We start from the raw sequence: 12,808 nt of genomic DNA, 5'->3' as shown, positions 1-12,808 counted from the left end.
AACAGTCTCCTCTACTCCTCCTCCTCCTCCTCCTCCTTCTCAATGAGTGAAGTGAGGAGACAATGAGTTGGAGACCAACAAGTTCTAGTCATTAGAGTCAATATGCGAATCCATCCCGTCTCCAACTCCCCAATTTCCAGCACCCACATGTCTAGGAAACTTTCCTGCCAACCGGGCTTGGTGTCCGTGTCTGATGCGCCTGGAGATTGACAAGTAGGGGAAAACAACGGGGCATTACCGTAACTTGTAGGAATTCCCCCGGGCTCGTCCGCGCTCGATTGTCCTGTTCCATGTCCATCAGAGGAAGAGGGTGAGGGTGGTAGGCAGATCAAAGAGCTCCCAAACAAGGGGACGAGGGTCAGGGAAACCGGGCCCAAGCCTTCCCGTCCGCTCCTGTCTTGTCCTACCTACATAGCACAGAGTACAGGCTGCAGGGCCCCCTTCGACATCTCAAACGGGGGGACACGCGTGCCCTCCACGCCGCTCCACGCCATCATCCCCATCGTCCCTGTGAAACCGTGGAAGGCGTTGATGAGGCGGCGGCGGCGGCGTCGGCCCTCCCTCCACACGCCCAACGAGTTTCCATGCGATCTTTTCTATCTCGTCTCTTGCAGCCCAGCACGAGATGGAGAGGGAAATTACCTAACCAACGACAAACACAATGAACGACGGGACGACCTTCTGCGGTAGTGGGCCACAGATGAAAGAAGGGAAGATGCGGCTGCTGCTGTACCGAGTGCCAAGCTTCGGCCCAGGGGAAACCGTTGCTGGTCGATAGCTAGAAAGGAGGGAGAGGGATGGGAGCCAAGAGGCAAGCGTAAGCGTCTCTTTAGGGGGGGGGGGCGTGAAGAAAACGGTCAGTAGCGGCGGGCAGAGGCGGACAGCTCCCCCCTCCCCTCCCCTCCCCTTCTTCCCGTCTGGCTGCGACCTGCCGTCTGCTGGACAGGTGCAGCTATAGGTACAGACGTTGGTTCAGATGCACAGATACAGGCACAGAGTTCAACAGCGTCGGGTTGTTCCATAACCCCCTTCCGTCATGTCTTCACTCTCTCGCTCTCTCTCTCTTCAACTCGGCCAACGTGCCAGGTCCAAGCCCGTTCCCGTCCCCGTTCCGGTTTCGCTGCTGAGTCCTGACTCCCGGCCTCCCAGACTCCTGGACCCTGCTAATGGACGGCGGTCCCCTCGAGTACTGTACATAGTAGTAGGTGATTACCTGGCTTGCTGGGGCCAGACACACCAAGTATCAAAGTATCCGCAACTTGTCTTCCCGGTTCCTCAGTAGCAAGGATGCAATAATGCCCATGCCGTGTGTCCATCTCATTCTTCTTCCCTGACCTCTCTCTCCAAGTCTCCTCTATGCCATGCCATTCCACACCTCCCATCCAATCCACTTTGCAGTCCCGCAAATGCCAATCTCCTTCTCCATCCCATCCTATCCCATCCCATCCCATCCAACCGTCCCATCCTCCGTCCTCCCCCCCCCCCCCTTCTCCCACTGCCCACTTCTGTGGCCTGGTCCACAAGTTCACAACCCACTTGGCTGTCCACATACTCGCGGCTGTCCACGGTGACAGTCCACAACTGTCGGACGGCACCGTCAAGCAAGACGAGGGACGAAGCCTTTTGAAGGGGGGGAAAGCAACATGAGTAAAGAGCCAAGACCCTGCAAGATATATCAAGAAAGCAAAGCCCCCCCGGGTGCCCTGCCCGCCGCCTCTTCCCACTTGAAGTCGTTCCGTCCAGCCCGTCATCGCACAGTAGTCCACCATCGTCGTAGCTGTACCCGTCGTCTTCGTCTCCTCTTCCCTCACCTTCGTTGGAGATTGATGAACTTCCAGGTCTGGATAACCTGCCGCTCGCTCGTTCGCTCCCCGTCGTCCCCTCGCATCCTCGGCCATCACCTTAAATCCCATCGTCGTCCAAGTCGCGAGTCCTTCTCCAGGATCCCTTTTCTTCCCCTACTTCACGAATCCCCAACCAGTCTCTTAATCCCACCTACGCCGTCCGACCTCCCGTACTGAGACGGACCGCCCACCTTTCCGATTCGCCGCCCGTCCGCATCTTCTGAGTCTTTCCAAAAGACCGACGCCGCCGCTGCCGCCGCCACCTCCCGACTCAACTCGACCTGTCTCGTCGCTCATTCACACACGTTGACAGCCACAGACGAAGAAGAAGAAAAGAGAGCAGAGACCGAACCTGCCAAGCAACGCAAGGGAATTCAGCTCGGGGACTTTGGAGGAAAATCCACTCCACGTCCACGTTGACCCTGTCACTTTGTTGCATCTTTTGGCTCTTTTCCCCGTCTCCCGGACCAAACCAGCCCACCACCCACCTCGGTTCCTTTAAGTGCCGCCAACTCTCGTTCGCCGCATCGACTTTTTGATCAGCAACGCCATCCGACTTGCCGCGTTCCGCTCGATTTGCTTAGACCGGACCTTTTTGCTCCCCTTGAGCTTCTGATCCCCGATTTCCAGCCATACGAACACCACGAAACCTGCTTCCCACCCACCCACCCCCGATTCCCTGATTTCCATTGACCTGGAAATCCCCGAATAGCTTCTTCCCCCCCGACCGTCTTCCCAGCCAGACGCCGAGGGTCATCCAACCTCTCTGCCTGTCAACTCGTCTGTTGTCAGCCGCTCTGTCAGCCAACAGAGCAACTCCCATCAATGGCTGCAAGCTACACGCGCACATCCTTCGCCCCAACCGACACAACCTCGACCGTCGGCAGCATGGTCTCTCAGTCGCCCGCCGTCAGCGCCGGCCACTCGGATGCTGGATCCGGCAGCGGAACCCCAAACTCGTCCCCTCCCGCCTCGCGGCCTCGCAGCCCCGACCTGAAGCACGAAACCGCGTCCAATGCCTCTGATCTCGAGCCCCTCGAGCCGCTCGAGGTCAAGAACGTCTGCTTCGTCGGTGCTGGTTTTGTTGGTAAGTTGTGATCTGCTCCGGTAGAAGCTTCCCCCCCCCCCCTCGCGTAACCCTATTTCTCGGTCATGGATTCTGCCACCACATTGTTCGTCCTAAATCTGTGTCTTTGTGGCCAGCGTTGCAAGCGGCTTGGCTTTGGCTTCACATTTTTACAATCATTCATGGCAAAACGGCCAAAATGAGATAAAGCCTGACTGACATATACTCCAGGTGGCCCAACTGCCGCTCTCATCGCGTTGCACAACCCCGACCTCACCGTCAACGTTGTCGACCTCAACGCCGAGCGCATCGCTGCGTGGAACTCGCCCCATCTGCCCATCCACGAAGCCGGCCTGCCCAAGATTGTGCGCATCGCCCGTGACGGCACCAACGAGACGACGGCCTTCCTCCCGTCGGCCGGCAAAGCCGTGAAGCTCGCCCCTCGCAAGCCGAATCTCACCTTCACCACGGACGTCCAGCGCTGCATCGGCGAGGCCGATATCGTCCTCATCTGCGTCAACACCCCGACCAAGACGTACGGCCTCGGCGCCGGCTACACAGCTGACCTGAGTGCCCTCGAGGGCGCCTCCGAGACGGTGGCCAAGTACGCCAAGAATGGCGCAGTCATTGTCGAGAAGAGCACCGTCCCAACGGGCACCGCCCGCATGATTCGCGAGATTGTAAGTTTTGTCCATTTTTTTCACGCGACGATGATGCTCTCTCTTGCGTCTACGTCGTCGAGGCGCCTATACTCCTCAGTTATGGCAGTACGTCATGGCAGCAAGATGCTAATACCAATGTTCCCTGGCAGATGGCCCAGTACCAGCCCGACGCCGAGTTCGAGATCGTGTCCAACCCCGAGTTCCTCGCCGAGGGAACCGCTGTGCGCGATCTCATGCACCCCGACCGTATCCTGATCGGCAGCTCTACTACTCGGGCCGGTATCCGTGCCGCCAATGCTCTCAAGAGCGTGTACGCCGCCTGGGTCCCCGAGCCCAAGATCTTAACCGTCAACACCTGGTCGAGCGAGCTTACGAAGCTGGTGGCCAACGCCATGCTCGCCCAGCGCATCAGCAGCATCAACAGCATCAGCGCCCTCTGCGAGGAGCTGGGTGCCGACGTCCAGGAGATCAGCCAGGGCATCGGCGCCGACAGCCGCCTGGGCAAGAAGTTCCTCCACGCCGGCGTCGGCTTTGGCGGTTCATGCTTCGAGAAGGACATCCTCAACCTCGCCTACATGGCGCGGACCCTCCACCTCGACACCGTCGCCGACTACTGGATGGGCGTCCTCGACATCAACAAGTACCAGCGCGAGCGCTTCGCTCAGAAGGTCCACCGCGCGCTCAACGGCAACCTGCGCCGAAAGAAGGTGGCCATCCTCGGCTTCGCCTTCAAGGAGAACACCAACGACACGCGCAACAGCATTGCCGTCCACATCATCACGGAGCTGGCCCACGAGATGCCCAACGAGATTGCCATCTTCGACCCCGGCTGCGACCCCGTAGAGGTCATGAACGAGGTCCGCCAGTCCATCCCCGACGAGCGCATCGTCGAGCGCGTCAAGGTTCACACGAACTGGCGCGACACTGTCCAAGGATCGAGCGCCATTTGCATCCTTACCCCTTGGTACCACTTCCGCTACCCCAAGCAGGCTCAGACGACGGCTCGTCGCTCGTCCGTCTGGAGCAGTCCCGAGGCGTCCCGGGAAGAGGCCAACGCCTTCATCAAGGAGTCGTTGTCCGAGATGGACATTGTCGAGCTTGAGAAGTTCGTCTCCCGCACCAGCGCCCACACGCCGACGGACCCCCTGAAGCGCATGAAGCCGGAAGCTGAGTGCCAGGAGGGCTGCAACGGCTGCAACTTCGACGCCGCCAACGAGGATTTGGGCGACCCCGTCGACTGGGAGTGGGCCGCCTCCGTCATGAAGCGTCCTCGACTTGTCCTCGACGGACGCAACGTCGTCTCCGTGCCCGAACTTGAGAAGCTTGGCTTCCAAGTACAAGGCATCGGCAAGGGACTGGTCATTTGATCTTTGCCCCCCCCCCCCCCCCCCCCCCCCCCCCCCTCTCTCTCTCTGATTCTTACTCTCGTGATCGGAGTGATTGGCACAGATGGACGAGAAAGGACTTTACGAGACTTTACAATTCTTTTCGGGTATTGATGACGACCCAACGTACATAAGACGAGAAAAAAAACCACTCAGCTGCACAGTAAGGCGTTTTGGAGGACATTGGGCAATTGGGCGGCGTATTTTTCCTTTGTCACGGGGGGCCGACTTCTTGGACCCCTCGGGCCTTTCTTCTTTCGCTTTCACATTCACCTTCACCTTCATGGACAAGTTGGGGGGAATACGTACGCATGGATTCTCTAGCCGACTGTTGTATAATTCTGGCATTGCAAGATTGCCCCGGCAGCAAGAGGTGGAAAGAAAGCCTTTGCTTGAAGCCGGGATCAATATACCCAATTGTATACGTTTTAAGAACAGTTTTTTTTTTTTTTTTTTTTTTGCATCTCAAGAGCATCTCAAGAGGGATCTGGTTTGTTCCAGGACCAGAATTCATGGCCCAAATTGGTTTGTCGAATTGAAGCTATCGTGACCAGCATTGCTTGCCCAATTAAGCTTCAGATCAGTGTTTGTCAATGCCGATGTCATCCGAATATCGGTCCCGAATCGGCACCCCTTGCGCCGAATACAACATTCGCAAGAACTTGTCCAATTCAGCCTGTTGTGAGGTGATTGCGCGTCCACCCCTGGTAGACTGAGACTCTAATCAAAAAGAGATAAAAAACCAAACCACAACGATGGCGGCGTTCCTGATTACTGAATGCTGAATGGGGGTTGAAGTGGCAAAGCGGTGTTTTAATTTACATGAAGCCCGCTCGGTTGGTGGGGGGGCCCGCCGCCGTCGTCATTGCACTATGGGAGTAGTGACTGAGGGGACCAGGGGGATTTAGTTTCGCGTGCAACTTTGATTTAGATTAACTCGCTGTCCAGATGACCGAGTGTAATGCATGTCCCTGACGTTCCAAGAGGGGTCCCCCTCCCGTTAAATGAACGGAGAAAACTCCGTGTTTGGTAGGAGAGTTGGACAGTATTCTCTCTGTATTTACATGGCAACGCAGCGGGAACAGAGAGAGCGTGAGGGGAGTAAGTAAGTAGGGGACGGACTCTCCACAACCTCGGCACGACGTCTTGACTCATGCGCCATTCGAGATCTTTCCGCAGGTGAGGGGGGTGAACATTTGTCCTTTTGGTTCCTCCCAGGTCCCTTCAACGACGATCATTCTTCCGTTAGACCGCCGTCCGTCGAACATATTACCATCCGGGAGCCCGTTTGGCACAAATTAGATTGTCACGTCGTTCCCCCTCTCCCGCCCCGTTTCGACAAGCGGGTACTCCCGGAGGCTCTCCTACTGGACGATGATCTCCAAGCGGCGAGAGATGGGCGTCGCGGAGGGGGGCCTCTTGGGGGCTGGTCTTTATCGGCACATAGATTGCGTGTGTTTCACATTATCCCGCCCTGCAGCGCAACCGTCCAGAACCTCCTCCGTTTATACTCCGAACCCTTAGGTATTGCACATACTCGGAGACCCGGTACAATCCGAGTCGACAATCGACGGACCGAAAAAAGCTTGGCCTCCCGATCCCCCGACCCCATTGGAGGCCTCGAGGGTACACGGTTTCCTTCTAAGCCTGGGAAATCGGCTGTAACAACAGCCCACTCGTGAGATCAGGAAGGGGGGTCGATCCTTCGGCTTTCCTCCAAGGAATGAATCTCAGTGGAGACCAGGGGGGAGAGGGCGTTGAGAAGAGGAACCGTCTCTGCGGACCAGACCGGGCATTGCGCAGTTGCGAAGTGCCGATGTGGATGTTTGGGGGGAAAGGGGAGAGACGTTCGTTGTCGATCCTGGGGGACAAACGCTCCGCAGCGGCGCAGAGCAGCGGCGGCGTGCAATAGTCTGGAACTGGTGTACGAGTTTCCCCTGAGGGCGCCGCGTCCGGCTTGGGCCGGATGGATCGGGGGGGGAGGGGGAAGAAAGGGCGGTTGTTGGTGGGTTAGTGGACGCGTATGCCTCCGGGAGTCCGGCACGGCGGTGGCTTTAGGGGTTTACATCCCGATTCTCTCTCTGGCTTGGCCATTGGGAACGCGCTTTCGCGCAAACCGTACTGTTACGTCACCGTTTACATGTCGCCGGTATGGGACGGTATATCTTTGAGGAATCGGTTTGAATCCATGGTATTGGCCATGGACCCCCAAAACACGTAACGTCGATTGAGAGACTATCCGAAGGAAGCCATTATGGAGAATGAGGGGTGGTGTGCCATTGTTTGGTCCTTTACAGATGTGGCTTGCCCGGGTCACCCACCAGACGGCAACGTCAAGTATATGGCAAGCAACTGAGTTCTCACCCCGTGCAGTACCCTTTCTTTCAACATTGAACCGAGAGCTGATTGATTCATTTCGTCGATTGAAGATGATGCGGAATAGATCTCTATACGTACATTCGAGCGAGATGGACATGTTCAACTCGGATGAGGTTTCACCCCTGCCATCGTTAACCTCATCGACAACGCCAATCGAGAGTTGAGGTCAAGGTCATCTTGACCTTCAAAATCGGCACCGAAAGCATTGTCAACAATCGCAGAGAATAGTAAAAAAGGTTTGGAGCGTTGAGTGGAATAGACACAAATAGCAAAGAGGATATTTGTGTCGTATTTATTAACTGAGTATTCCGTCCTGATCGCCGTGCATCAAATAACTTCATGTATGAGAACGGGGCAGGATGACCGCAACTTGGCAATTCGGAGATATTTATGTAAGCCAGGTTCAAATCTGACTTCCCTGCAGTGGTTCTGTCACGTTCACTCGGAGCAGAACTCCATGTTCCAGATGACGACCTTTTTTTTATCAATGGGCTGGAGTCGCCTGTTTGGATGGATAGAACATGGAGGGAAATCAGACTCACGTAGGGTGAGCACTTCAGTCATGAGCTGAACCCATGCTCCTGCATAGGAAATCCCTCCTGCATCAGAAGCCCATGTTCATGGCAAACACTCACAACGGCTCTAGCAACTCCGGGGTATTTTTCCCCACACTGATATGGGTGGGAGACTTTACCATGAAGCCTAGCAAAAGATCACCACTTGTCCCTCGAGTTCCTTAGTATCACCTTCGGCTCTAGTCTTTCGTAACGTTGCTGACGGACCGCGCTATCCCGCGCCCCGACCGATGACCATGACAAAATCACGTCACCGCCAACGCCCGCCGCTTGTCCACGATCGGTGCCCGTTCTGCAGGAACCTGACGCCAGGCGCGCCCGATGAGGATGGCGACGGACTTCATGCAACTCTATCGATCGTGGACTTGCGCGTGGCCTCAAGCCGTTCAACTCACGGATGCGACGGGTGCTCCGTCGTGGAGCAGGCATTATCTCACTTGAGCCCTAGATGGAGGCACTTCATCTCGGGACCGCGGTGCTGAAAATGCGATCCTGCTGGTTTCAGACGTCGCCGAGAGGGAGACTGTTCCCAATCAGCGTTCGCCCTCCTCCAATTCGGGACCACCGTCGAGCTTTGCTACCCGTTCCACATCCTTGACGACTTCGCGGCCAGCCCTGAAAGAAATCTCGAGCTGTTTGTACACCAAGACAAGTTTTGAGGTCCATGATGAGCGGCAGGATCTTGGTTGATATTTATTCACCAAGGCCAGCCTTTAGGTTCGAGGGAAATCAGTCGCGTTGTCTGTAATGACGCCTTGGCACTAGATTAGTCGGACTGGCTGTTCAAAGCCAACGTCTGGATCGATCACTGCAGGACTAATCACTCCTGCGACGGCGGCCTGAGTGCCAAAGCCAAAACGATAGTTGTTGAAACTTCAGCTGAAGAGAATGCGGAAGGGATCGGAGAAGGGCCTTCAACATCATCATCAACAAGGACCTCGAAGATTCGCAGCTTACCTAACGTCGATGACTCCCCATGCCCCGGGGACCGCCCGCCGCCGCGATTGCCACGCAAAGTTTTGGACCTCAGACTGTTCTCCAGCAAAGGCAAACTGCGTCTACTGGAGCCAGAGGGAATGTGTGGTGTCTACGTCTGCCTGAGCTACACATGTGACCGGCAAAACACCTGCGTGACGACCCCTGACAGCTTGCAGTCGAACTTGGACAACATCCCTTACGACCAACTTCCGCAGACGTACAAGGACGCTGTGACAGTGGCGCTGGCTCTGAACTTTCCTTTCCTGTGGATCGATGGCCTGTGTATCATTCAGGGCGACAAAGACTCTGTAGACTGGAAAGAGCAGTCTTCCCAAATGGCAGACGTATACGAAAACGCTGTGCTGGTGATTGCGACCGCAAGTTGCACGAGCGTCGAGGATGGAGTTTTGTCTACGGCACGGCCTTCCCGAGATCTCACAAAGTTCGAGGGCCACCACCATACGCAGCCGCGTCTGGAAGTGCACGCGCGTCCCATGCTCAACCACAGCCGGCTCGGCTGGTCCAATCTGGCTAAGCCCAAGGCGGAGGGGACCCTGAGCCGCAGCTGGTGCTTCCAGGAGGAGATTCTTGCGGCCCGCCTGCTGACGTTCTACGGGGGGGAGATGAACTTCCAGTGCCTCGAGGAAGAGTACCGGTTCGAGTGCGCGTTCCCTGCCGCGGCGTCGTCGCTGGATCAAAGGGCTGTGCGAGCCGCGCCTGGAGCTGAGCAGCCCCTACGAGACGCCGAACTGGATGTGGCAAAGCGCCGTCGAGCACTACACGCGGCGGAGGCTGACTGCCGCCACGGACAGACTGGTCGCTATCTCCAGCATGGCCCGGGTGGCCCAATTAGCTCTGCGGACGAGATACGTCGCTGGGCACTGGTGGGACGCGGACTTCCTCTGCAGCCTTTGCTGGGCGCCGGTGCGGACCGAGGAGACGGAGCGGACGTTCTCGGCGGACTGCTACGTCGCGCCGTCCTGGTCTTGGGCCGCGCACAACGGGCCTGTGACGATGTGGATCCCGTACGCGGGCTCTGAGGAGCCCGTCACGCCGCGGGCCGACGACGTTGGCGCTGTCTCGAGCGGGAACATCGCCGTCCGCGGAGTCTTTCTCGGGCTGGCGGTCGATACAAAGCCGAGAGAATAGCCGTTGGGTGCGATGATTAGAAACGGGGAGGAGATCACGTTCGGTTTCGACCGCCCGCTGGGACCCATGAGCGAGGCGGACAGATGCTTTTGCTGGGTTGCGTGTGTCCTTCCGGTCCAGGCTTCCCGCAGGCGGAAGTCGGAAACGTACCGTCTGATCGTACCGTCTGATCGTGTTCCGTGGCTAGCCTGGTAGCCCGGAGCATGTGTGCGAGCATGTCGGCTTTGTCGAGTATGAGGCTGTGCAGAGTAGCAACTGCATGCGGTTCCTTGAAGGATACGGGAAGTTGGATATAATTGCTGTCATAGTCTAATTGGAGACCAATACCACCTTCTTGAGAGTCATTTTGGTTTTTAAAAAAAATTAATTCTCAACTTTTTTTTCTTTTTTTTTGCGCTACAAGAAGAAACATACATCTGGATTAGACGTTGAAATCGAGCCTGTTGCCTCTGGTTGTTGTCTTACTCAGAGATCATCCTTCCCCCACGAGACAATTGAATAGAATCAACGCATAGTACGCGATCTACCATCCACGACTCTTCAATCGAGGTTCGATGTCTTCAGCAAGCAAGCAGCGTCCGACGAAGTCAGGTTGGGACCTTTTTAGTTGGAGCCTTCTTGGTTGGATCCTTTTTGGTTGGATCCTTTTTGGGTGGAGCATTCTTGGTCGGATCCTTTTGGGTCGGGGCCTTTTGGGTTGGATCCTTTTTAGTTGGAACATTCTTGGTCGGATCCTTTTGGGTTGGAACATTCTTGGTTGGATCCTTTTTGGCCTGATCCTTTTTGGCTGCATCCCGAATATCAACGCACATCTGGCGAGCAGCATCCCATCGGCAATACACTGGTGCTGAGGCGAGACATGAGATATAGTTATTATACTAAAGCTTTTAACACAAAAGCTCTGTATTGCGTTGTCAATATAGAAGGAACTTACTTGAATGCATGACCCATGAGGTTCAACCCCTATTTTCCCCCTCCCTCCTCTACCCACACTCATACATCCACCTCGGCGCTCAAGAAATGAGCCTCCTGCAAGGACCTTATTTCCAGGAGGACAAGTGCAACCCAGGGCATTCAAGTCGCAATGTTTAGGACCAGTACTGCCCTTGTCATGATGGCAGAATCCTGACTAGAAACAGATATTAGTAAAGAATGATATTTCCTTTCAATTTGATAACGTACACATCTGCCAGAAGCGTTGCAGTTGCAAGGCTTACACACAGGCTCATTGTTGCAGAACCTAGGGTCATCAGCAAATACGTTGAGGATGAAATTGCTACTCATAAGTGCAATAAATAAAATTGGTAAGGTTAACATTGTGTAGTAAGTGGCTGCTTCGGTGAAACAATGGGAGTATTTGTGGAAATGATCCTGACTGAAAGTCGATCTGAGTACCTTTTAGAAATGGAGAGCAAGCTGTAGCTGTCTGTTCTTACACTTGTTTTTATATTCAGTGATATTAAGCATTCCGTACTCTTGCCTATCTCAACCACTGCCACGCGTCGTACTTTTTGTGTTACAGTTTTTGTGAGTTAAAGTGATCTTAGTGTCTAGTAGCAAAAGAGTTCTTCTTCAGCACAGAGCAGGGCATGGTGCATCACAGCAAAAGGCTGGCTAGGTCGGTTCTGATAAAGTTGCTTAGCTGCATAATTAACAAGTTTCTGACGCCTTGTAGTAAATGAAACTTGTGAGTTGTATTGCCCGTCCGCGCAAGTTAGCTGTTTAGCCTTTTGTGCTGCTTGGGTTGGTGTCTGCGAAGACACTGCTTCGCGCATCGCACCCATCGCCTGTCAACTTCATTGACTTACAAAGCCTTGACACAGCATGGCTGCATCACTCACTTTTTGGGTTAGTACTTAGTAGGCAGGATGTTAAAATTTACTGCAGAGCACTGTTACACAGAAATCCTGTTGAATCATGTCTTCTGGCTAAACCTACTTACCTAAATTGTAAAATCCTTTCCTAGATTCAACTTAAATCCACACAGTTTGTCCAGCAGAGCTGCTGAGAAAACCAACCCCTCCAAGATCTAAGTTTACTTTACGTTCACTCCATGTCTACTCTGCCATACCCTAGCATACACCAGCTGCGCTGAAAAACTGTAAAGGACCTTGGTAACCATGAGAAGTTTTCGTTTAGAAGGGACATAACCTTGCTTGATGGTAGCTTATGGGCCTCTATCGGCTAGTGCCCTGCACTCCAGCTTGCAGTCGAGGGGATAGCAAGGGGAAAGGAGGCTTTGGCTTCATGTTGGTTGCCTGATTCTGATGAAAAATTTGAGAAGGCTAATGAAAGGGTCAATCAGATCATCCGGAATCGTTCCCGTCAGGCTAGCCATGTCATGGCCGCCCGCTACGAGTTTCCTAATGCGTTGAAAATTCCTTCTACACGCCATTGACCATGAAAAGAGACACGTCTACCTTTTCGTAAGCTCGCTCGAGTGATCCTGTGAGACCAACGCTTAAAATCAGAGTTCACTCCTTCATCAACACCTTAAGTAGTCCTTCAAAGAGAAAAAAATAAAAACTCTAGCCGCACTTGCCCATATCTGTAGAACGCTGCTGGAACTGGATGAAAGAGCATATACAGAGCCTGAGGGGGTGACTCCTGCAAACTGAGGGCATGCTCTGTTCTGCGATAAGTTTGATCTCCAGGCCTGGTATTGCGCAGGGTAAGACTGAGTAGTCTAGCCCTTGTCAAAAACGATGACTAGCTGGCGTGAACCCTGAGTAGTTCAACAATCAGACGTACTGTGGTGGAGATAAGGGTA

General features: G+C 54.6%; 4 protein-coding genes across 4 annotated transcripts; 3 read left to right on the top strand and 1 right to left on the bottom strand.

The window, feature by feature from the left end:
- The first annotated feature begins 1,617 nt into the window (after positions 1 to 1,617).
- Positions 1,618 to 5,392, top strand: CDEST_03745 (Putative UDP-glucose/GDP-mannose dehydrogenase, NAD(P)-binding domain superfamily). The gene is made up of 3 exons (XM_062919904.1): positions 1,618 to 2,931; positions 3,142 to 3,590; positions 3,722 to 5,392. Exons 1-3 carry the CDS (start codon positions 2,670 to 2,672, stop codon positions 4,937 to 4,939), a joined length of 1,929 nt encoding a protein of 642 aa, XP_062775955.1. The 5' UTR covers positions 1,618 to 2,669; the 3' UTR covers positions 4,940 to 5,392.
- A 2,749-nt stretch (positions 5,393 to 8,141) lies between these two features.
- CDEST_03744 (Putative heterokaryon incompatibility) lies at positions 8,142 to 10,038 on the top strand (the record flags this gene model as incomplete). The annotated part of the gene is made up of 3 exons (XM_062919903.1): positions 8,142 to 8,282; positions 8,682 to 9,550; positions 9,621 to 10,038. The coding sequence occupies 3 exons, from the start codon at positions 8,142 to 8,144 to the stop codon at positions 10,036 to 10,038; spliced, it is 1,428 nt and encodes a 475-aa protein (XP_062775954.1).
- A 12-nt stretch (positions 10,039 to 10,050) lies between these two features.
- On the top strand, positions 10,051 to 10,351 carry CDEST_03743 (uncharacterized protein; the record flags this gene model as incomplete). Its single annotated transcript, XM_062919902.1, has 2 exons — positions 10,051 to 10,202; positions 10,234 to 10,351. The coding sequence occupies 2 exons, from the start codon at positions 10,051 to 10,053 to the stop codon at positions 10,349 to 10,351; spliced, it is 270 nt and encodes an 89-aa protein (XP_062775953.1).
- Positions 10,352 to 10,625: 274 nt separating this feature from the next.
- On the bottom strand, positions 10,626 to 11,355 carry CDEST_03742 (uncharacterized protein; the record flags this gene model as incomplete). The annotated part of the gene is made up of 3 exons (XM_062919901.1): positions 10,626 to 10,916; positions 10,973 to 11,167; positions 11,221 to 11,355. 3 exons carry the CDS (start codon positions 11,353 to 11,355, stop codon positions 10,626 to 10,628), a joined length of 621 nt encoding a protein of 206 aa, XP_062775952.1.
- Between the last annotated feature and the right edge of the window lie 1,453 nt (positions 11,356 to 12,808).

Source organism: Colletotrichum destructivum, chromosome 2 (assembly GCF_034447905.1).
Source record: "Colletotrichum destructivum chromosome 2, complete sequence".
NCBI lineage: Eukaryota > Fungi > Ascomycota > Sordariomycetes > Glomerellales > Glomerellaceae > Colletotrichum > Colletotrichum destructivum.
The sequence above is the reverse complement of the archived record's forward strand: the minus strand, read 5'-3'. Positions and strand labels throughout refer to the sequence as shown.

Excerpts from the sequence above, each read along its gene's own strand:
- CDEST_03745 (XM_062919904.1), top strand. The coding sequence starts at position 2,670 with ATGGCTGCAAGCTACACGCGCACATCCTTCGCCCCAACCGACACAACC. Across the intron at positions 2,932-3,141 it reads CGTCGGTGCTGGTTTTGTTG|GTGGCCCAACTGCCGCTCTC; the intron begins GTAAGTTGTGAT and ends CATATACTCCAG. Across the intron at positions 3,591-3,721 it reads CCCGCATGATTCGCGAGATT|ATGGCCCAGTACCAGCCCGA; the intron begins GTAAGTTTTGTC and ends GTTCCCTGGCAG.